This window comes from Schistocerca cancellata, chromosome 4, assembly GCF_023864275.1.
Source record: "Schistocerca cancellata isolate TAMUIC-IGC-003103 chromosome 4, iqSchCanc2.1, whole genome shotgun sequence".
In the NCBI taxonomy this organism is placed as follows: domain Eukaryota; kingdom Metazoa; phylum Arthropoda; class Insecta; order Orthoptera; family Acrididae; genus Schistocerca; species Schistocerca cancellata.
The window spans coordinates 417317400-417339551 of record NC_064629.1 but is presented as its reverse complement, the minus strand read 5'-3'; the positions used below and the strand labels follow the sequence as shown (position 1 = coordinate 417339551).

General features: G+C 42.0%; 1 protein-coding gene across 2 annotated transcripts in view; it reads right to left on the bottom strand.

Moving 5' to 3' along the window:
- Positions 1 to 22152, bottom strand: part of LOC126183503 (crossover junction endonuclease MUS81) — a 201216-nt gene that overhangs the window by 155790 nt on the left and 23274 nt on the right. For both annotated transcript variants that reach the window (XM_049925547.1, XM_049925548.1), the window contains exon 2: positions 6659 to 6794. In XM_049925547.1, the coding sequence (XP_049781504.1) occupies positions 6659 to 6794 (136 nt within the window). The remainder of the gene's footprint in view (positions 1 to 6658; positions 6795 to 22152) is intronic.

The following is a 22152-nucleotide window of genomic DNA, read 5'->3' as shown; positions in this document are numbered from 1 at the left end:
GAACTTCATGTAACCATAATTGTTCTAGTGAAATATAAATGACTGAAGGAGTATCAAAAAGTGGTGGGTGATAGAGACAAAATGTTTTAATTTTTTGAATCTGCAAGTTTCACTTGTCTTAGGACAATTGTTGGATACCAAGATATCTTACAATATTTAAAGTTTTTTTGTGTTATTAACGGTGCAGTGGTGTCTTCTGAAACCACAGAAAATGATTCTGGATTTATCTGCGTTCTAAGAGCCAAACATGGAACATTCAATTAAAAGATGATAAGCTGCCTGTCCCATCCTTCCACTTTGTTTTTAACAACATTTGTTTTCACAACACTAATCTTTACTGTAACAGTAGATTTATGGTCTTTGATCACCTTCCCCATTAAGTGCAAAGGAATGGATGAGTATTTTTATCTTAAAACGAGCCCAAGGTTCTGCTAGTAAGAACAGGTAGTGTAACACCACTTTGAAATCTTTTTCATAGTTTTTATATTTGGTGCAAAACTTTGGGCATTTATGCTAGTGCTCAATGGAACCATGGACTTATAATCTTTATAATCTCTGTTTGAATTAAGAGGTCTGCATCTGTAACTTACGTGTCAATACAGCCACTTTGGATGCATAGAGCAACTGCACTCTACTTCCTTCAAACTTGTTCAAGCATCTCATGCTCAAATGTCCTGATGCCTACTCTAACTACGTGACTGCCACTTAGTCCTCTGTTGCATGATCATCTCATGTGAATGTGAGTCAAAGCAAAATGCGAATGCAAAACTTGCTTTCGAATATATCCAAGATGGTAGTTATAGCAGTGTTTGGGAGAGATCATCATTAGGGCTGATAAGGATGGAACTCATGTCAGTTATATGCACTGTGACTGGTGCTCTGCTCTCCTATTTTACACATCCACCACCATACATCTGAAGGCACATCTGCAGAACACGACAAAGTGTAAGTTCTGAAGTTTCAGTGAAAGCTACAGTTACTAAAAAGTGCATAGATTTTGTGAGCCAGAGATCTCTTTCCATTTGCGTTAATATCAGGTGGAGGATTTTGCACTTTATACCAGAAGCCTGTCAATATTAGTTTGTAACTGGGACATGTGGACTTCTCCAACATTCTGCCTAATCTTATGACAATAGCATGAAACACTGAAAGGTACGTCAATGAAATATGGGCAAGTGTGTTACCCAGCATTCCCCAGGTGTGAATGTATGTGCAGATACAGAGGATATGTAGACCGATACATATTGTAAAAGGTGTTACCCATTTATTACTGCATATATCATCATCATCATCATCATCATCATCATGCACTGCAAAATATGTTACTGGAAGCAAGTCACTTTTCTGGAAATGAAAAAAATATCTGGTAAATTTATTATGAACTGCACTGAGGAAACACTTTTTAACTTAGGAGTAAACCACAATATCTTAGTAACATTTCATTTGTCAATGGCTGAGGCACTGATTTATGCACGACACAAATCATTTCAGCATTATGCATGCATTAGGGAAAACAGATGTTTTTCACAGTCCTGAAAGACATTTTTGATGACAATAATTTGAAAAATGATTACATAACAAATTATTCCAGGATTTATGCTGATAAGGACACTGCCCACTTTATGAAGAAAACTGATGATGTGAATTTGATACATACAAGCTTGAAGCAAGAAATGTAGGCTAGGTGGAATAGCTTGCTCAGAATGCTCAGTCTGCAGTTAGGCAGTACAATAAAATCATGAATAGGCTTATGGAGAAGGGCATTTCTGATAAACTTACATGTTACAACAACAACACTGCAAAAGAGCTCTTGATATTTTTAGAGCCATTCAAAGATGCAACAGATGTGCTTTGAGTATCCTACAATCCAGTCTGTTTTGTTATAGGTGCATAAACTGAAAAGTCATTGTATATAGGGCCCCAAAGAACAGATATATGTTTAAATTAATGTAGACCCAGTTCAGATGTTGCACAGAATATTAACATTTCTGTGGCAGTCCATCTAATTATTACAAATGATATCCATTTCTGAGAGAGATGAGACGTTTAGAATTCGGCGACAAGTCTGTGGCAAAATATCGGTTCTAGGTAAACTAGGACAAAATTATAATGAGACAGTAATATTGTACCCTGTATTTGTGATATCTGCAAATATTTGTTCAGGGCTGTCATCAATCAAAGAGGTGTCGTCACTGTTTTTGGAGCAGCTAGACTGTGGGCCATGTCATACTCAATCGACCAATGAGGTTGACTTGTATTTAACTGGGTGGGATAGTTGTGACAACAATCCGCTTCAGAGGCGGAAGCGTAACAGTAGTCTCTTTCCCAAGCTATATAATTCGCTGAAAAGACTGTATAGTGTACCAGCCTCAAATGGGCTAGCAAAAGAAATTTCATTTTTGGCAAAGACCATTATCTCGGTGAATGAAGCAGACTCAATATCCTGACAATTAATTGTAATTACAATGTTATCAGACTAATCTGGAGACATTTTGTTCCTGCCACAATTTCTAATTTCTTAGGTGGTAAAACTGCATACATAAATTTGAATCAATAAAGCAGATTTTGTTATAAAAAACAGAAATGTGGTTTTTCATTCCAAGACCAACCCATCATTAGTTCATTACACAAATTGGTCGTTACTTAGTTTTCCTGTGAAACTTAAAACTGTTTCCAAATCTTTGCTATTTTATAAAGCAAGCAACTTTCTCTTATAAAAAATAAAGATGTCAAAATTAGACACTACCATCCATGAATACATTAATTTTATTTATGATAGTAAAATTCGTTTTTTGTTACAGGTCTACAAAGGAACCCATGAAGTTTCTGTACAGCTGTGTCTCACCCAACACTTTCGCCACAAGGAGTGCTGTATGAGCTATATCATAAAAATGGCTTCCAGCCCCCCCCCCCCCCCCCCAGAGAAAGCTCAACGTGTTGTGTAGCTAACAAAAACCAAGTCACCAATTACTGTGCAGCACTGCAGAAAGAAAGCATCTGATATAAAGTTAATCAGAAATTATTCCACAGTGGGGTCAGTTTAGAAACGGACAAGTAGCAGCAGGACATCTGTTTTGGAGAAGATTGTGCAGGCAGTTCAAACCGCATTCATAGGCTCGCCCTTGAAATTGATCACAGAAGCTTTGCAGGAGCTTCAAGTGCCAAAGAGTACAGTACATAAAGTGGTTTACAAACATCTTAAATTGTATGTGTCCATTGTCCAAATTGTTCAGGCATTACAACCAGATGGTTGTCCGAAACATGAACAATTCACAATGAACATGCTGAACTATATGGATGAGGAGAATGATTTCATGAAGTGTGTGTGTTTTTCTGATGATGCTACATTTCATGTTTGTAGCTCAGTTAACCAACATTATGTCTGGATTTGGGCATCAGAAAATCCGCATGTTGCACAAGAACACATTCAGTACAGTTCAAAAATTAATTTGTGGTGTGGGTTAATGTGTGATTGAGTGATTGGTCCAGATTTCTTCCTTGAAAGCATTTTAAGTTGATATATTGACCTAACCACATTGGTGAATTATGTCATTCCCCAGCTATAGTATATGCAAGACACTATCATCTTTCAGCAAGATGGTGCTCCCCCTCATTGCACTCCAGAAGTCCGTGATTTTCTTAAGGAAACCCTCCCCAACAGGTGGAGTGGCAGTTTATGGAAGATTCAAAACTTTATGAGGAGAGGCATATGTGGTATAATGCATGTTTCATTTACACCATTTATTAAGAGGGTAAACATTTACAGACACCCTGTACTTCTCCAGCATAACTACATTGATCTGAATGTAGTTCCAACAGATGGTGGGGGATTATATCAGAAGCAACACCAGCCTGCAGACACAAAGAACTAGTATTATAAAAGATACAACAGCAGTGGTGAACGCGCCAGACTGGGTGGCATCTGCCCTCTCCACAGTGCCTTGGTTGGTTGGTTTGATTTGGGGGAGGGGACCAAACAGCAAGGTCATCGGTCCCAACGGATTAGGGAAGGAAAGTCGACTGTGCCCTTTCACAGGAACTATCCCGGCATTTGCCTGAAACAATTTAGAGAAATCACAGAAAATCAGGATGGCCGGATGCGGGTTCGAATAGTCTTCCTCCTGAATGCAAGTTCAGTGTGCTAACCACTGTGCTACATTGCTCCATCGCGGTGCCTAGTTAAACCACAGCCTGCCTGATCCAAGTATTCATAATCATGCATTCCATGCCTGTGCACAGTACACTTGGGCATATACGAGTGAGCAAATGACCCAACTTGCAGACCTCTACTTTGGATGTTATTTTCAGTCAATCATTTGCACCCAGTGGCACCTATATGCCTCCATAATATGAACTCTACTCACAAGTGCTCAGATAGTTAAACAATAAAGTTAATGTTTTCTTAAAATGTTTCCGAGATGTAATGATCATATTAATTTTCTTGTGCTGTAATTAATCTAGTGGCAGTCATCATTCTGGTGCTACTACTTATGCATGCACTGACACAGTCAGAAGATGGGAGGATGTGTGTTTTTCCATGGAAACTGTATGAATTAATATGGTTAGAATCACATGAAGATTTAAGTATTACATTATACTTCCACACTGTAGAGCACCACATTTTAAAGGCCAGAGAGAGCAAAAACTGACCACAACAAGGATTAAAATTTGCCACAACTTAAAATTGGCTAAAGCTTGGCAGGAAAATGCAAAAATAATGTTCTACAATGCCCCCCTCCCCCCCCCCCCCCCCCCCACACACACACACACACAGTGCAGTGATCCCAGAGCTCAGAATATATTTTTGTCAACATTTTGCTGTGCTGGTGGTCTAGTGCTGAAATATGAAAAATTAGACTGAACTTGACAAACCATAGCATTTGGAATAGTTCACAACAAATGCCTCTACAGTATGCAATGCAAGAGTTTAAGTTGGGGCATAATGATGATCCTTTTTGTGTTTTGTGTACTCAAGAGCCTAGTTATTAGCACTCTCTGTATAATTTTATGAGACAAGTGAGTCTAATAATCTTAGAAACTATTCTTATGAACTTAAATTTTTAATTTTTGTTAAAATCTGACTCCCTCATTATGATTATTACATGTAATTAGCACCTCTAAGAAAATTACATGATAGAAACTACCCTGGACTGGAACAAATACTGCCACATGGGGTTTGTTATATGGTATTATGGTAGGCAGGCTGGAAAAGGTGTCGTCTTGAGGAAGGTCATGGCACACATTCATTACGCAACTGAAGAAAGCTGGGCTGAACAACGCAAATGGGCGTAAGTGCTCTTTCCTATGAAAATTGGAGGACAAGTGCTGCAAGAGCAAAGCATTCAGAAGGCTGAATCACTGGATGGTTATGATGACAATGACTCACAAGTGTCTCCACATCTGAGGTATAGGGAACTTTTCTATATTAAATATACATACAGCCCGTGCAAAAAAGTTCTTTCACCCGTTAATGAAATCCTAAGCTTTCCCACCACTTTCATGCACACGTTAATCCACTACACCTGCAAATTAGTTACTCCACACATCCTCTACCATAGAAAGAAATATTCTGAAGCTCTCAGTTTTCAAGTCCCATCCAAAAAGCTGGAAACATTTAGGTGACACGATTTTACAAGTTTTTGATTAGATATTTGACATACACATTCACCAGTTTCAATAAACTCCATTTTTTTTTCAAATATGCATTCGCAGCTAAATGTTTCTTAAGAAATTCAGAGAATGGTACTTTGTACAGTAATCTGAGACTGCAGGTATAAATTCACTATGAAGCTATATCTTTTACAAACTGGTATCAGCCAAGTGGGTAACTTTTCTGATTCTCAAAGGATATTTTTCGCTCATAAGCGGGCAGTTTGCGCAATAAGTAGTGTAAGTTCGCTAAACTCTTGTCGACTCCTGTGCACTAGTCTGGGTATTCTGACAGTGGACTCTCCATATACATATTCTTTACTGCCGTTTCTTGTTAACAATATCAGCTTATTCCCAAGAATTAGCAGCTTTCACTTGGTTAATACTAGGCATAAATCCAATCTGCATTTGAATTGCACTTCCTTGACTTGTGCAGAAAGGTGTGCAGTATACCACTGCATCCATGTTCAATAAGCTACCACAAGAATTCAAAAATCTTAGCAATAATCCATGTGCTTTAAAATCAAAGCTGAAGAGTTTTCTCATTGGTCACTCCTTGTATTCTGTCGAGGAGTTCCTTGAAAAATTAAGCTAAGTCTTATGTTATATTGTTAATTGTATTTTTATAAATTTATTGCTTGTCTTTTTTGGGTTGATCAACATTTTAGTTTATTAGTTATTACTTTTATGTTGTAATTTCATGTACTGACATGTTCCATGAACTTGGAGATTTGCTCCTCAATTTGGTCCTACGGAGCTAGACATGTAAAAAAAAAAAAAAAAAAAATAAGTATGAGAACATCATTTACCATAAAAAAGGAAATATTTGCTCAGTATAATGAAATCAAACTTGAAAAAAAGTAGGTGAGAGTAAAGAAAATTTAGCAGGTTGGATTAAATAAGTGGTAAACAGAACATTTGACTATTCTGCAATACTGTGTATCTTAAATTAAGTACACAATATAAGTATAAGAACAAAATTTTGTTGTGTAGAATTGAAGAAATTTACCTTCTGGACGCATGTGCCCAACTTCTTCTAATTTGCGATCAAGCAAATCACAAATTTTTGTACCAAAATTCTGCAGAATACGGCACTCCTTTCCACTCCTTAAAGGCAGTGGATATTTTTTAAGTGACCTGAGTGCCTACAAACATCAAAAATGAAATACAAAATATGAATTCTTAGATTATGGGTGATACTCAAACGGAAGGGAAAGACAAGATATATCTCTTACATACTACATCTGCTATGAGAAAATATTCTACATCACACTTATGCATAGCTAATCCAACAAATTGTTAAAGTAGTGCATCAATGGCCACCTCACATTTCAGATCTGTAGGTTACCTGCTTTAAAACCCTTAGCTTTAAGGCCATTTCCACAGCAGGTGTTTATAACAGTAATATTAGAGCATGTCCACACAGGTGCAGTCGTATCTCTATCCTCATTGTTAATTATGATTTCCTTTCCCTTCGACTTGCATTACGAGTGTACCTTTGAAATATAAATTAAGCAAATAATTCTTTGATTTTCAAATTCTTTGTTGTTAAAAATGGATTTAGAAAGCTGAGTATTAAAAAATCAACTGAATATAAATGACTAATGAAGCTTTTTGACCTTTCGTCTGAAGCGTGGATTATCGTGGTTCAACTGCTGCATTTCCATGACAAACTAAAAATTGTTGACGCCGTGTTGGGGAACAGATTCAGCTTACTAATTTTAATAGCTAACATTTGACTTAAAAAAAAAAGGGAGACCAGCTAATTTCATGAGAATGAATGCCTTGTCTTCTCTGCTGATTTCACTAACTCGTTTGATGTTACCCTCCTAACATATTGGTTAAATGTGCCTACATTAATTCAAAATTGGCCCTTTAGATGTGAACTGATCATGCAAAGCCTGAAAAAAATATTTCTTCAGCACTTTGATATTCAAATTATATTCATTCTCTACATGATTCACAGCATAACTTCTCATTAAGTTATTATTACAAAACAAAATCAACATCCCCATAACACTTATTTTGCACATTATGATTGTCTTCCAGAGGCACTGTGAGAAAAGCATCATGGGTGGGAAGAGATGACCAAAGGGAATTGATATCTGTACACTAGGCCTTGAATCACAAAATTTAATTTTGTGAAAGAAATGCATCAGCAGAAGCATCACCCTTAATCCGCTGTGCATTGTACTGAGACTCGGTCAAAGGCTAATTTGCACAAGTGTGGACTTACCTCACATGTTTCAAGTAATGTGTGGATAAAACTGCCTTCGCTAATATTGTACTTATTCCAGATGTAGTAAAATTTAAGTCTGTAATCAGCAATTGGAAGGTGGCCACACCAGTTATTGCGTCATCCTCCATTGCAAGCATGGCAAGCACATTGTTTTCCCACTTGTTAAGCTCAACTTTTGACACCAAAGTCACTAATTTAGCTTCAAGTATCATGTCAGCTGTCCACACTGATCTGAAGCGGATTCTTTTCTAGTCCACCAGTCAAACATAAATCTTGACAGTACCAGGGATCACACCCAGATCCTCCATGTTGCAGTTAGACAAGGCGACTGTTGCGTGCACGTTCACTCACTCACTCACTCACTCACTCACACACACACACACACACACACACACACACACACACACACACACACACACACAGAGAGAGAGAGAGAGAGAGAGAGAGAGAGAGAGAGAGTACCCAACTTATACTTACACATCTGTGTTCATTTACTGTAACAATTGCATACTAGTTCAACCGTGCGAATAATTCACACACTATCCGCATCAGTCACTGATAGGTAATGTAGTAATGGAGAAATAAGTAAACGCAATTATTTATTAATAAATATACCATATTTTGAATAGTACTAAGAAAAATTAGTCTCACTGTAAAAAATCATTATCATTATTATAATATGATTAGTTACAAAAGAGATAAACAGCAGATACTGTCTTTGTCAGATTAATTTTATTTATTACAATTTGTTTATTTTACAAAACTTCTCTGAAAACAGTGTTACATATCAGAAGGTGTGAGGTTGATGAGGGATACAAGCAGTTTTATTGACTGTCGACAATACATTTCTTGAATCAATTTACCTTCAGCATGAAGTATACTGAAACCATCTCTATCTGCTGCACACTAAAAATAAGCTGCCATTGTGACTGCTCTCAACGCAATACCATACACTTCAACATATGGCTTACCTACAGTCCATCTAGAATTACCACATGGGAAAAGAAATGGATAGCACACTGTACCAATATACTGGTTCATGTAAGACATTGCAGTTAGTGCACCAGTTATTTTACAAAATATGACAAAATCAAAGTATCGTGGTGGTGGTCCATCGTCAGTGATAAAAACAGCATTCATCTCAATGAATGTAGGCACATTGAATCTTCCAGGATGAAATGCATTGCTAGCAGTGAATTATATTTACAAATGAGGTATATTGTAAGCAACATCTTTTATGTATTTAAGCAACTGTGCATAAGAATTAAGTGTATCAAGAATTTCTTGCAATGTAACCATTATTTCCCTGCAACAGGTTCAATTGGCTTTATTCTCTATACAATGTTCTAATGAAATACAGATATCTATGAAGAAGAGGCCTGTATAGGTTGCTGCAACTCCTGCAGTGATTGCAAACTTCCTACCACATGATGCACCTGCCCATGTATTCTAAAACAATATGTACCACTGCCAGGAATACAATCAACCAAGTAAAACTCAAATTATACAAATGCCACTTTATTCATGCAGTACACAGCACTTGCTTAAAGAAAGTAACCAACTTCAACCACTGTTGTCCATAATAGTACAATTAGATCGTCAGTAGATGGCATGTTTTAAATTCTTTATATTGATGTTTATGCTTACATAAAGAATTTAAAAAAGTTGTCATACATAGTAGGTAAACAGACTGTCAATAGATAGCACCTTTTACATTTTTTTTAGTTTTAAAAATACCATCTGCCCTTTCATTCCCTGCAATACCAATGTGCCCTGGCACCCAGCAGAAAGACACCACCTTCCTCAGCCATTGTAGTCACACAAGGGCATCCTGGATATTCTGGACTACTGTATCTGCTGGGTAAAAGCATTGTAGAGAGTGGAGGATGTGGTGTCACCGCCAGACACCACACTTGCTAGGTGGTAGCCTTTAAATCGGCCGCAGTCCATTAGTATACATCGGACCCGCGTGTCGCCACTATCAGTGATTGCAGACCGATTGCCGCCACACAGCAGGTCTAGTCTAGACAGACTCCCTAGCACTCACCCCAGTTGTACAGCTGACTTTGCTAGCGATGGTTCACTGTCTACATACGTTCCCATTTGCCGAGACGACAGTTTAGTATAGCCTTCAGCTACGTCATTTGCTACGACCTAGCAAAGCGCCATAATCAGTAATTAGAATGAATTCTGAACAGACAATATTGTGAATCATGTAACGCCAAGAGTGACGTTCATCATTAATGGATTAAAGTTAAGTATGAAACTAATTACGTCCACTTTCTGAATTCTCATTCCTTGTCATGTTCCAGACCTCACGTCAGTATAGTTCTTCCCTCCTCACGCCAGCCTGCGTGAGCTAAAACGCGTGCATTTCGGCCTCCTCTAGTAACACGGTGTTGGCTCTTCTGCCATCACAACATTGGCGACGAGTGTAAAAATGGTGTTCTTATCTATACTGCCCTGATTGAATTGTGTAATGGCTTCGCCACAATCTCCAGATGTACTGTCCGAATTTTATCGCTTACAGAATCAGCACACGCAGGCCTTACTGGATGCCCTTGGACAGCTCGTCCAGGGTCAACGTGCATACAAAACGATGCGGCAGCCAACCGCTCCACCACTAACGTAGCCACAACAAGCAGTTGCACCAACCTTCTGACCTTTTGATGCTGCACTGGAAAGCTGGACGGAGTGGTCATGCCACTTTGGATTCCATCTCGCCACCTACAGAATTCAAGGTAATGAGCGGCAGCCTTTTCTTTTGTCGTCCGGCGGTGTGCAAACCTACCGTGTGATAGTCAAATTATTTCCCCGACGCGACGTAGCAACTCTGTCCTACGAAGAAATTTTGTCTGCATTAGATGCCTATTTCAAAGAATCAGTCAATGTAGTTGCGAAACGGTATACCTTCTTTCGTACAAAACATACGGCAGGTCAGACTAATCGAGAGTGGGTTGCAAACTTGCAAGGCCTTACTAGGGATTGTGCTTGTGAGTGTCAATGTGGACTCCCATATTCAGATATTATGATACGTGATGCAATTGCACAGAACGTTTCTGATGTTCGTATACGGGAACAGATTTTGAAACTAGTCAATCCCTCCCTTCAACAAGTGATGGACATATTGGATCAGCAGGACACTTGACTTTGCTCAGGAGTCATTTGAAACTTCGCCAGCCGTGTGTCAGGTTAACCGGCTCGCCGGGCAAGCTGCACGGAGCAGTAAACAGCCCTCGCGCCTGGCCGCGCAGCTGCCGCCAGGCTTACAGCCACGTGTGCCACGCTGGCAAGCAAATGCAGTGCTTAAATCATGCCCACCGTGCGCTACTGAACATTCACGTGAGAATTGCCCGTCTCGCCAAGCTATTTGCTTTTATTGTAATAAAAAAGGCCATGTTCAGAGTGTTTGCCAGAAAAAGCTCAGATTGGAAACTCAAAACCATTCCAGGCCCTTTGCTTCGCGCTGGAATCGAACCAAGAATACTCAGGCTTGCAAAACTTCGCCCATGGAAATTCATGTCATTCATTCCCCTCCGCCCAGTGCCACTCTCTCGAACAGTGACTCTGTTCGTCCCACAAATAGTGTGCGTCGACATCGCCGGAACTCCCATCGAGTTGCAAGTGATTTTGTACCAGTGTCAGTTCACATTGCACGAGACAGTCACTCTTGTCGTCAGCAGGACAATAAACTTTTTGTAGACTTGGACATTAACGGCAAAGTGATACCATTCCAGCTCGATACCGGAGCTGCAGTTTCACTGATCAATCAAGACACTTACAAACAGCTGGGCACACCTCCGTTGCGTGCCGCAAATGTTACGTTAACTAGCTATTCAGGTCAAGAGATCCCCATGTTAGGACAGTGCAGCCTTCTTGCAACATACAAAGGACAAACAAAACTTGTGTCATTTTACGTCCTTCATTCTTCTTCTGCAGTGAACTTCTTTGGTTTCGATTCATTTCAGTTCTTTAACTTGTCTATAGTAAATCAGGTCCTATCAGTGAATCAGACTGTGCCTTCAGACAGTGTTTCTCGTCTATGTGAAGAATTTGCAGACATTTTTGCACCGGGTCTTGGTTGCACTAAGAACGATAAAGCACATTTGGAATTGAAAGTAAACGCGCAACCAAAATTTTTCAGAGCGCGCAATGTTCTCCACACATTGTGTGATGAGGTTGCAAAAACATTACACGATTTGGTATCACAAGGTGTAATTGAATGTGTGCAGGCTTCTCTCTGGGCATCGCCCTTAGTAATTTTGCCAACACCTTCGGGAAAATTGAGACTTTGTGTGGACTTCAAGGCAACAGTGAATCCACAACTAGTGGTTGCAACTTTTCTTTTACCCCACCCGGAAGATCTTTTTGACAAACCGTGCCCCGGGCAAATATTTTTCAAAGTTGGGCCTAGCCGATGCGTACTTCCAAATACCAATGGACGAAGAATCCCAGCACGTTTTGATGGTTAACACGCATCTTGGTTTGTATCAATTCAAACGACTGCCATTCGGGTGTGCATCCGCCCCTGCATTGTTTCAGCAACTTCTACAAACTGTTTGTGTGTCAGTCCCTACTGCAACAAAATATCTTGATGATATTGTGATCTTAGCCAATCTCAGAACATTATTTCAGGTCTTGGGACAAAATGGTCTTCGGTTACGGAAGGACAAATGTGTGTTTTTTGCTCGTGACTTGCCATACCTGGGCCATGTACTCAATGCCCAAGGCATACATCCCAGTCCCACGCACCTGTGTGCCATACAAGACTTGCCTTCGCCACAGACTTTGAAGCAGCTACAGAGTGTGCTGGGAAAAATCAACTACTATCACAGATATGTATCTGGTTTTGGGGGCCTCTGAGGTGAGGTGCACCGGCATCTCAATAAGCTGCGCCTCTGTTGTTGCCCGGGATCTGCCGCTCCCTGTCTGCTTTCAGCGACGGAGCCGTCTGGTCAGCGCCCCGGGGACCCATCTACTGGCTCGCCTCAGCCCCAGGTGCTGCCGACGCTGTCTTCCATTTTGCCCCACGGTGCCGCGCCGCCGTCTGTTCTCCCGCCAGCGACGCTCGCAGTGGACGCGTCGCTGCAGCCGTTGGGCGCCTCCCTGGGTCACGCGCCGCCGATCGCTTCCCGTGACCAGTTGTCCTCCGACATGGAACTCTCGCCCGCTCCGGACCATATGTCGTCTTCGCCCGTCGGGTGCCCCGGTCCGATGGGGGTTGACCGTTCGGCCCCTCCTGTTTCTCTACGGGCGCATACACCGCACGTTGGCGTGCACCCTGGAGTAGGTTTTCAGGCGTTCCCTAGCTCCCCGCGGTCCGAATGCCAGGGTGCGGGTGGCACAGCCTTGCCTGTTGTTAGGCTCCCCACCTCGTCGCATACGTCAACATAGGGTCCTCCCCATGGCAGGCGGAGGCCTTATACCACAACCGTCTGCTGATTTGCGGGAGAGGAATGTGGTGTCACTGCCAGACACCACACTTGCTAGGTGGTAGCCTTTAAATCGGCCGCGGTCCGTTAGTATATGTCGGACCCGCGTGTCGCCACTATCAGTGATTGCAGACCGAGCACCGCCACACGGCAGGTCTAGTCTAGAGAGACTCCCTAGCACTCGCCCCAGTTGTACAGCCGACTTTGCTAGCGATGGTTCACTGTCTACATACGCTCTCATTTGCCGAGACGACAGTTTTGTATAGCCTTCAGCTACGTCATTTGCTATGACCTAGCAAGGCGCCATATTCAGTAATTAGAATGAATTCTGAACAGATAATATTGTGAATCGTGTACCGTCAAGAGCGACATTCATCATTAAGTGATTAAGGTTAAGTATGAAACTAATTACGTCCGCTTTCTGAATTTTCATTCCTTGTCATGTTCCAGACCTCATGTCAGTATAGTTCTTCCCTCCTCACGCCAGCCTGCGTGAGCTAAAACGCGTGCATTTCGGCCTCCTCTAGCAACATGGTGTTGGCTCTTCTGCCAACACAACAGAGGACACTCAGGGAATTGGAACAGACAAGGAATTTAGCACTCTAAACATGTCTCATCTGCTCCAGTGCCCCCAAGACTGCATATCATTCCACATCGCAGAAAGTAAAGTATGGGGCAATCGGATGTTGATTATATAATTGGGGAAAACAACAGAGCAATCAATGGAGTCACCCTTAGAGCCATTCATAATACAGCTACAGAACTGTAGTGCTAATTTAAAATGTCATAAAACAATGTATTAAAAACATATGCAGGAGCGCAATTTCTCCTGTACTGCACTAATTTTAAAATCACTCTGGGCCTATGTAGAAACCTGGGTGATAGCTGGTTAAAACCCTGGACTTGGGGTTGTATTTGCTCCACACCAAGTGACTCCAGCATATACTGCATGTGGATCCCAAACAGCCTTGTTATTCAGGGACAATTGGAGAAACAGCATTCCAGAGACAGACGAGCAACAGTATGGACAGTATGGTACGCAGGCAAATTCAGAGCAGTGAGGGATTTACATACCTGACGCACCACAACGAGCATTTGCCTGACTGTGAGTAACAATTTCCCAGTCTCGGCACAGAGACTGTGTATGGGGCTGGTCCCATAAGCATCTGCGGACAGCCTAATCTCCTCATGGTGGATAGGTCAACCTTCAAATTAGAGGGCCTTGCTAATCCATATAGGGTGCGCCCATAATCTGGCCACTAGTAACTAGAAGCAACTACTCAGGAGGACTGCCACAAGTCACTACAGATGGCAAACGCATTACCAGAGCTAAGGTGCAAGAAGCCCATGAAAAGGAAACCACTGATGGCCATATATCAAGTCCAAGTTATGTATACTGGCAACCATTTCTTGGACAGCATCTATGAATTACATCTGTGACATGATCATGAATCAAGTGGCCCAACATACGCAGTATGCTAATCCAAAACAGCAGGGTGTTTGTAAGATTACAAAGGCTGTCCATCAAAAATTACACTGTACTAGCATAATGCAGCAAGTGCTGTGACTTAGGTCACACTGCTAAAAAACTGCAAGGGGGAAGAAAAAATGTGCACTAAGTGCAGGAAAAATTGGTCACAAGAAGGACAACTGCAAAAATAAAAATCCAATTGGATGCACCCTGCGTGGAAAAACTTGCAAAAGCCAAAAGTACAGTGTGTTTGACCCCTAGCTTCTTTTACGAGAATAATTGAAACCACAGACTAGGGATCATAAGGAACACAGCAATGGCATGAACTGCAATTGAGAAAACAATTGACACTCAGAAAATACAAGTTACCATCAGCCAAACCCATGAGCTAGGAGAGTGATATTGGCAGGAGATGCAAGGTCGTATTCATGCAAACATAATTCAATGAAGAAATTAAAGATATATTGCCTCAACTGTTCAAAAACAAGCCACATCGAATACATACTTAGTAGATACCAGTAAATGGAATGATACATGTGCACGATTGGAGCAATAGATCAATTTACAAAACTTGTTTCAAAATGCACATGCCCACATGCCCTAAGAGTGGAAGAACTGGAAAGAGAACTGATTCCGATGGAACACAAATATTGTACTTACAATGAAACAAAGGTGAACAAAACAGTGAAGAATACTGACAGTGACAAACAATTAACCAAAAAGAAATACAACTTAAAAAAAAAGAGTGTGAGTACTTTATCAAACCTGTGATTTATGTCATCAGGGTGGGGGGGGGGGGGGGCAGTTATATTCAATTTACAGACAAAAGATCAATGCATGAAAAACACACAAGTGATGAAGTAGACCTAAATAGTGTAAAGCACAGATAGGAACAAGGCAGAAATACAGAGGGGGGTAAGGGGTTCAGAAGTCACCAAAGCACTGGTATGCAACATATTACATCAAACTAGATTATAAGACTAGAACAGAGACAAGTATTACACACTATGCAAAGACTCTTTATCTGGCTTGGGCATCTCGGCTGTGAATCCACTTGCTTTCCAACAACTGAGCAAACAGACTGCATGATCCTCAGGACTGAGAATTTGGCAACACACCTAAAGGAACTATGCTGACTATTGCTGTAAGCATACACAAGATGGTTACAAAACCCAAACATTGATAAAATTGATAAAGATTTCATAAACTCATAAGAGAATGCATTCCAGTTTTTCACAATCCAGGCCAAAATGCTAAGTCATTACAATGGACCCATAGACACAAAACATGTAACTGAAGATGTCTTACCCTTCTATAAACAAAACATTGGAATACTGTGTCAATAGGAATCCAACTGACAAGATGGTAGCCTGATGTGTGTATCACATGAAGTCTGTATCATCACTAGTGACAAGAACACAATCATCAATAATAGATAATAGTTAGACTGCTACAAAATTTTCATTATGTGACACATACGCAGCCACCATAGAAACAACCAAACAGGGTAAAATGCGAGCTGTCATTGATCTACATGCAGTACGTATATACAATTGTACAATATGCAGACAAAATCCACGAGCTGCCAACACTGACAAGTGGAAGGAAACTACTGATGACCTCTGAAATATCTGCCAGATTCTCTCTATGGTTACTCAGACCTCTGCTCAGCATGTGACCAATACACTTAGCTATTACTTTGAAGCCCATGTTTCCAATGCTTTAAATGTTGCCTGATGATGGATCAAAAGCACTAAAACTCAGGCAAGAGGTAAACCTAAGGTCTCCTGGAATCTAGAGTTACAAAGATGTGATTCTTCAACTTCTCCCGGCATATTTCTTGCTCAAACAGTCCACAGATGTACTGCCGGTCCATAGTGTCCAATGGGCGCAATATTTCGGCGATCAGACATGTCGCCATCGTCAGGTGCGCTGGCGAACTGAGCTCCTGAGGGTGGGTGGCCGTCCTAAATCCCCTTCCCCCGTGAGGCGTTCTCTCCGTGGTCCGCGCCCGCGGCTGTGTGTCGGTAGTCGCTGAGAGGCTGGGGTCGGCGTCTGTGCTGGCGTCGGTGTAACTGCCTTTTCCGCACTGGTCGCTCGTTCGTTTTCTTTGCTGAGCCTCTTTTTAATTAGACTCAGTGCTGGTTCCCATGCCTTGCTGAGGTTATAGCCGCAATCTCTGTTGATGAGTCCATCCCTGGTACGAATTTCGATAGTCTCTCTAATGACGCTGTCCCAGTCTTATGTGACAAGACCCTGGTATGTTGGTAGTCCATTTCGTGATTTTCGGACAACCATGCTCTGCAACTGCTGACTTGTTGGGGTACATAAATCAAGTGTGCCTCAGATGTTCTCGGCAACGATCTTCGATGGTGGGCACTGTCTGTCCAATGTAAGTCTTCCCAACTCACAGGCAATCTGGTATATGCCAGCCTTCCGCAAACCGAGGTCGTCTTTGACACTTCCCAATAATGCTCGTGTTTTATTGGGCGGGAAAAAGACAGTTCCTACTCGGTGTTTCCTCACTATTTGTCCTATTTTCCCTGATAGTGCGCCAGTATATGGTATATAGGCGGTGGCTATCTCTTCCTCCGTGACTTTATCCATCTCCACACGTTGTACTGTAGAAGTGGGGCGGAGTGCGCATCTGATCTGCCATTCCGAGTACCCGTTTTTCCGAAATACAGTTTTGAGATGTTCCAGCTCACGGGGCAGACACTCTGCGTCCGAGATGGTGCGCACCCTGTGCACCAGTGTTTTTAGTATCCCATTCCTCTGCGAAGGGTGGTGGCAGCTATTTGCATGCAAATACAGATCGGTGTGCGTTTTCTTCCTGTATACCCCATGGCCCAGGGTGCCATCCGCTCTTCTTTTGACCATGATGTCCAGGAATGGTAAACTTCCTTCTGCTTCGGTCTCCATAGTGAATTTGATGTTCGGACGTATGGAGTTCAGGTGTGTAAGGAAGTCTAGGAGCCTGTCCCTTCCATGGAGCCATATCATGAACGTGTCATCAGAATGTGCCTGAGAAGGTTGGTCGTCTTCTCGTCAAATTTCTGTGCAATGAGCTCAACTGACTCTCGAAGAGGCATCCTGGTGAATAACGAGACAACGTCAAAACTCACCAGGACATCTGAGGCACGTTCTGACCTACACATATTTTCTGTTTAATGGAGAATACTATGAGCAAACAGAAGGAGTCACAATGGGGAACCCACTTTCGCCTGTGGTCGCGAATTTCTACACGGAGTATTTCGAGGAGGAAGCTTTGGCATCATCCGAATGGAAACCTACTTGTTTTCTACGTTATGTACTAGTTTATGTAACATTTTATTCCTTGTACTTTACCCCGGGTACCTTCAAAATTTAAAAGAGCATATTCGTCAACAACATCAAAACATGCGACGGATAAGATGATATTGTTGATCTTCAATATGCAGTTATAGAGGAACAAACATCAAAATGTGTGGAGGGTGGGCTGTGCAGTCCACTATTTCCTTTGCTCCAAAGCAGAGGTACCGGTGGATGTTCGGGTAAGGTACACGTGACGGGCAATGGGGAGGGTAGGGGAGAGGTGGGAACTGGTCTATAGGCTAGATTCTCATAATACAACTGATATAGGATGAGAGCTTCATATAAACACAATAGGATGGAGTGGTCAGCGACTCAGGAGTCATGATTAAGAAATCAAAGACTGCTGATCTATTGCCATTTCTCTTTAAGTTGATGAATATAATAGCCCCACCAACCAGGCATCAAATAAAAGCTCCAAAAAGTGGTATTACTACCCCACATTGAGCAGTTCATTATGAAGAGGTAGTTATGGATGTGGATGAACAGTTTTAGCTCAGAAGTAGTGCATAAATACACTCCTGGAAATTGAAATAAGAACACCGTGAATTCATAGTCCCAGGAAGGGGAAACTTTATTGACACATTCCTGGGGTCAGATACATCACATGATCACACTGACAGAACCACAGGCACATAGACACAGGCAACAGAGCATGCACAATGTCGGCACTAGTACAGTGTATATCCACCTTTCGCAGCAATGCAGGCTGCTATTCTCCCATGGACACGATCGTAGAGATGCTGGATGTAGTCCTGTGGAACGGCTTGCCATGCCATTTCCACCTGGCGCCTCAGTTGGACCAGCGTTCGTGCTGGACGTGCAGACCGCGTGAGACGACGCTTCATCCAGTCCCAAACATGCTCAATGGGGGACAGATCCGGAGATCTTGCTGGCCAGGGTAGTTGACTTACACCTTCTAGAGCACGTTGGGTGGCACGGGATACATGCGGACGTGCACTGTCCTGTTGGAACAGCAAGTTCCCTTGCCGGTCTAGGAATGGTAGAACGATGGGTTCGATGACGGTTTGGATGTACCGTGCACTATTCAGTGTCCCCTCGACGATCACCAGTGGTGTACGGCCAGTGTAGGAGATCGCTCCCCACACCATGATGCCAGGTGTTGGCCCTGTGTGCCTCGGTCGTATGCAGTCCTGATTGTGGCGCTCACCTGCACGGCGCCAAACACGCATACGACCATCATTGGCACCAAGGCAGAAGCGACTCTCATCGCTGAAGACGACACGTCTCCATTCGTCCCTCCATTCACGCCTGTCGCGACACCACTGGAGGCGGGCTGCACGATGTTGGGGCGTGAGCGGAAGATGGCCTAACGGTGTGCGGAACCGTAGCCCAGCTTCATGGAGACGGTTGCGAATGGTCCTCGCCGATACCCCAGGAGCAACAGTGTCCCTAATTTGCTGGGAAGTGGCGGTGCGGTCCCCTACGGCACTGCATAGGATCCTACGGTCTTGGCGTGCATCCGTGCGTCGCTGCGGTCCGGTCCCAGGTCGACGGGCACGTGCACCTTCCGCCGACCACTGGCGACAACATCGATGTACTGTGGAGACCTCACGCCCCACGTGTTGAGCAATTCGGCGGTACGTCCACCCGGCCTCCCGCATGCCCACTATATGCCCTCGCTCAAAGTCCGTCAACTGCACATACGGTTCACGTCCAGGCTGTCGCGGCATGCTACCAGTGTTAAAGACTGCGATGGAGCTCCGTATGCCACGGCAAACTGGCTGACACTGACGGCGGCGGTGCACAAATGCTGCGCAGCTAGCGCCATTCGATGGCCAACACGGCGGTTCCTGGTGTGTCCGCTGTGCCGTGCGTGTGATCATTGCTTGTACAGCCCTCTCGCAGTGTCCGGAGCAAGTATGGTGGGTCTGACCCACCGGTGTCAATGTGTTCTTTTTTCCATTTCCAGGAGTGTATGTTTCAGCACTGGAAAATTGGAAACCATGAGTGAAGGAGCAGGATTGAGATTTCCTTCTGGTGGCTGGCAGTCGGTCTTCAGCAACACTTGTGGTTGTAGAACTGCAGTAAATTCAAAAGTCGTTGATATACTGTGAAGGTGATACCATAGGTCTCACAGCCTTCTGTGAGCCAGTTGATTGCAATCAGAAAAGGGTCACATTCAGCATGGAACCCTGTGGAATTCCATTCTCCTGTGCAGGATGGGTAGTGTAGACGTGTAGGGTATGCCGACTTGAACATAAAACAACACAAGAGATCAAGAAATCTGGAAGAAAACTGCAAGAATGTACTCTGCAAACCAACTTTTATAGTAAGATAAGGATGTGAGGACACGACAAGATGTCTTGGGCCATTCTTAAGTCAAAGAAGACAGTGAAGCAATACTTGGCGTTACAGTAGACTCCAGATGAATTAAGTGTAAAGTTGTGGACTGGAGCTCCCAAAATCTGCACTAGGACTTTGATGAAAGACCTTCTGTCTGATGATGATGATTTATTATTATTATTATTATTATTATTTCTTTCTTTTCTCAGACGTTATGTCTGGTCAAAAATGGAAAGTGACGCGGACCTTGATCAAGAGTGACTTCCTTTTAACTGTACGGTATATGTTATATTGCATTTAGGAACTTTCGGGTAATTGAACATGTATCAATAATTACGGATTTCTGTAGCTGTATATATAAGTTTGGATGTAGCTGTATTGCATTGATGTACTGGTGGATATTGTGTGGTATGACTCCAGTAGTTGATAGTATAATTGGTATAAGGTCAACTTTATCCTGATGCCACATGTCCTTGACTTCCTCAGCCAGTTGGATGTATTTTTCAATTTGTTCTCCTGTTTTCTTTTGTATATTTGTTGTATTGGGTATGGATATTTCGATTAGTTGTGTTAATTTCTTCTTTTTATTGGTGAGTATGATGTCAGGTTTGTTATGTGGTGGTGTTTTATCTGTTATAATGGTTCTGTTCCAGCATAATTTGTATTCATCATTCTCCAGTACATTTTGTGGTGCATACTTGTATGTGGGAACGTGTTGTTTTATAAGTTTATGTTGTAAGGCAAGCTTTTGATGTATTATTTTTGCTACAGTGTCATGTCTTCTGGAGTATTCTGTATTTGCTAGTATTGTACACCCACTTGTGATGTGATCTACTGTTTCTATTTGTTGTTTGCAAAGTCTGCATTTATCTGTTGTGGTATTGGGATCTTTAATAATATGCTTACTGTAATATCTGGTGTTTATTGTTTGATCCTGTATTGCAATCATGAATCCTTCCGTCTCACTGTATATATTGCCTTTTGTTAGCAATGTGTTGGATGCGTCTCGATCGATGTGTGGCTGTGTTAGATGATACGGGTGCTTGCCATGTAGTGTTTTCTTTTTCCAATTTACTTTCTTCGTATCTGTTGATGTTATGTGATCCAAAGGGTTGTAGAAGTGGTTATGAAATTGCAGTGGTGTAGCCGATGTATTTATATGAGTGATTGCTTTGTGTATTTTGCTAGTTTCTGCTCATTCTTGAAAGAATTTTCTTAAATTGTCTACCTGTCCATAATGTAGGTTTTTTATGTCGATAAATCCCCTTCCTCCTTCCTTTCTGCTTAATGTGAATCTTTCTGTTGCTGAATGTATGTGACGTATTCTATATTTGTGGCATTGTGATCGCGTAAGTGTATTGAGTGCTTCTAGGTCTGTGTTACTCCATTTCACTACTCCAAATGAGTAGGTCAATATTGGTATAGCATAAGTATTTATAGCTTTTGTCTTGTTTCTTGCTGTCAATTCTGTTTTCAGTATTTTTGTTAGTCTTTGTCTATATTTTTCTTTTAGTTCTTCTTTTAATATTTGTATTATCTATTCCTATTTTTTGTCTGTATCCTAGATATTTATAGGCATCTGTTTTTTCCATCGCTTCTATGCAGTCGCTGTGGTTATCCAATATGTAATCTTCCTGTTTAGTGTGTTTTCCCTTGACTATGCTATTTTTCTTACATTTGTCGGTTCCAAAAGCCATATTTAT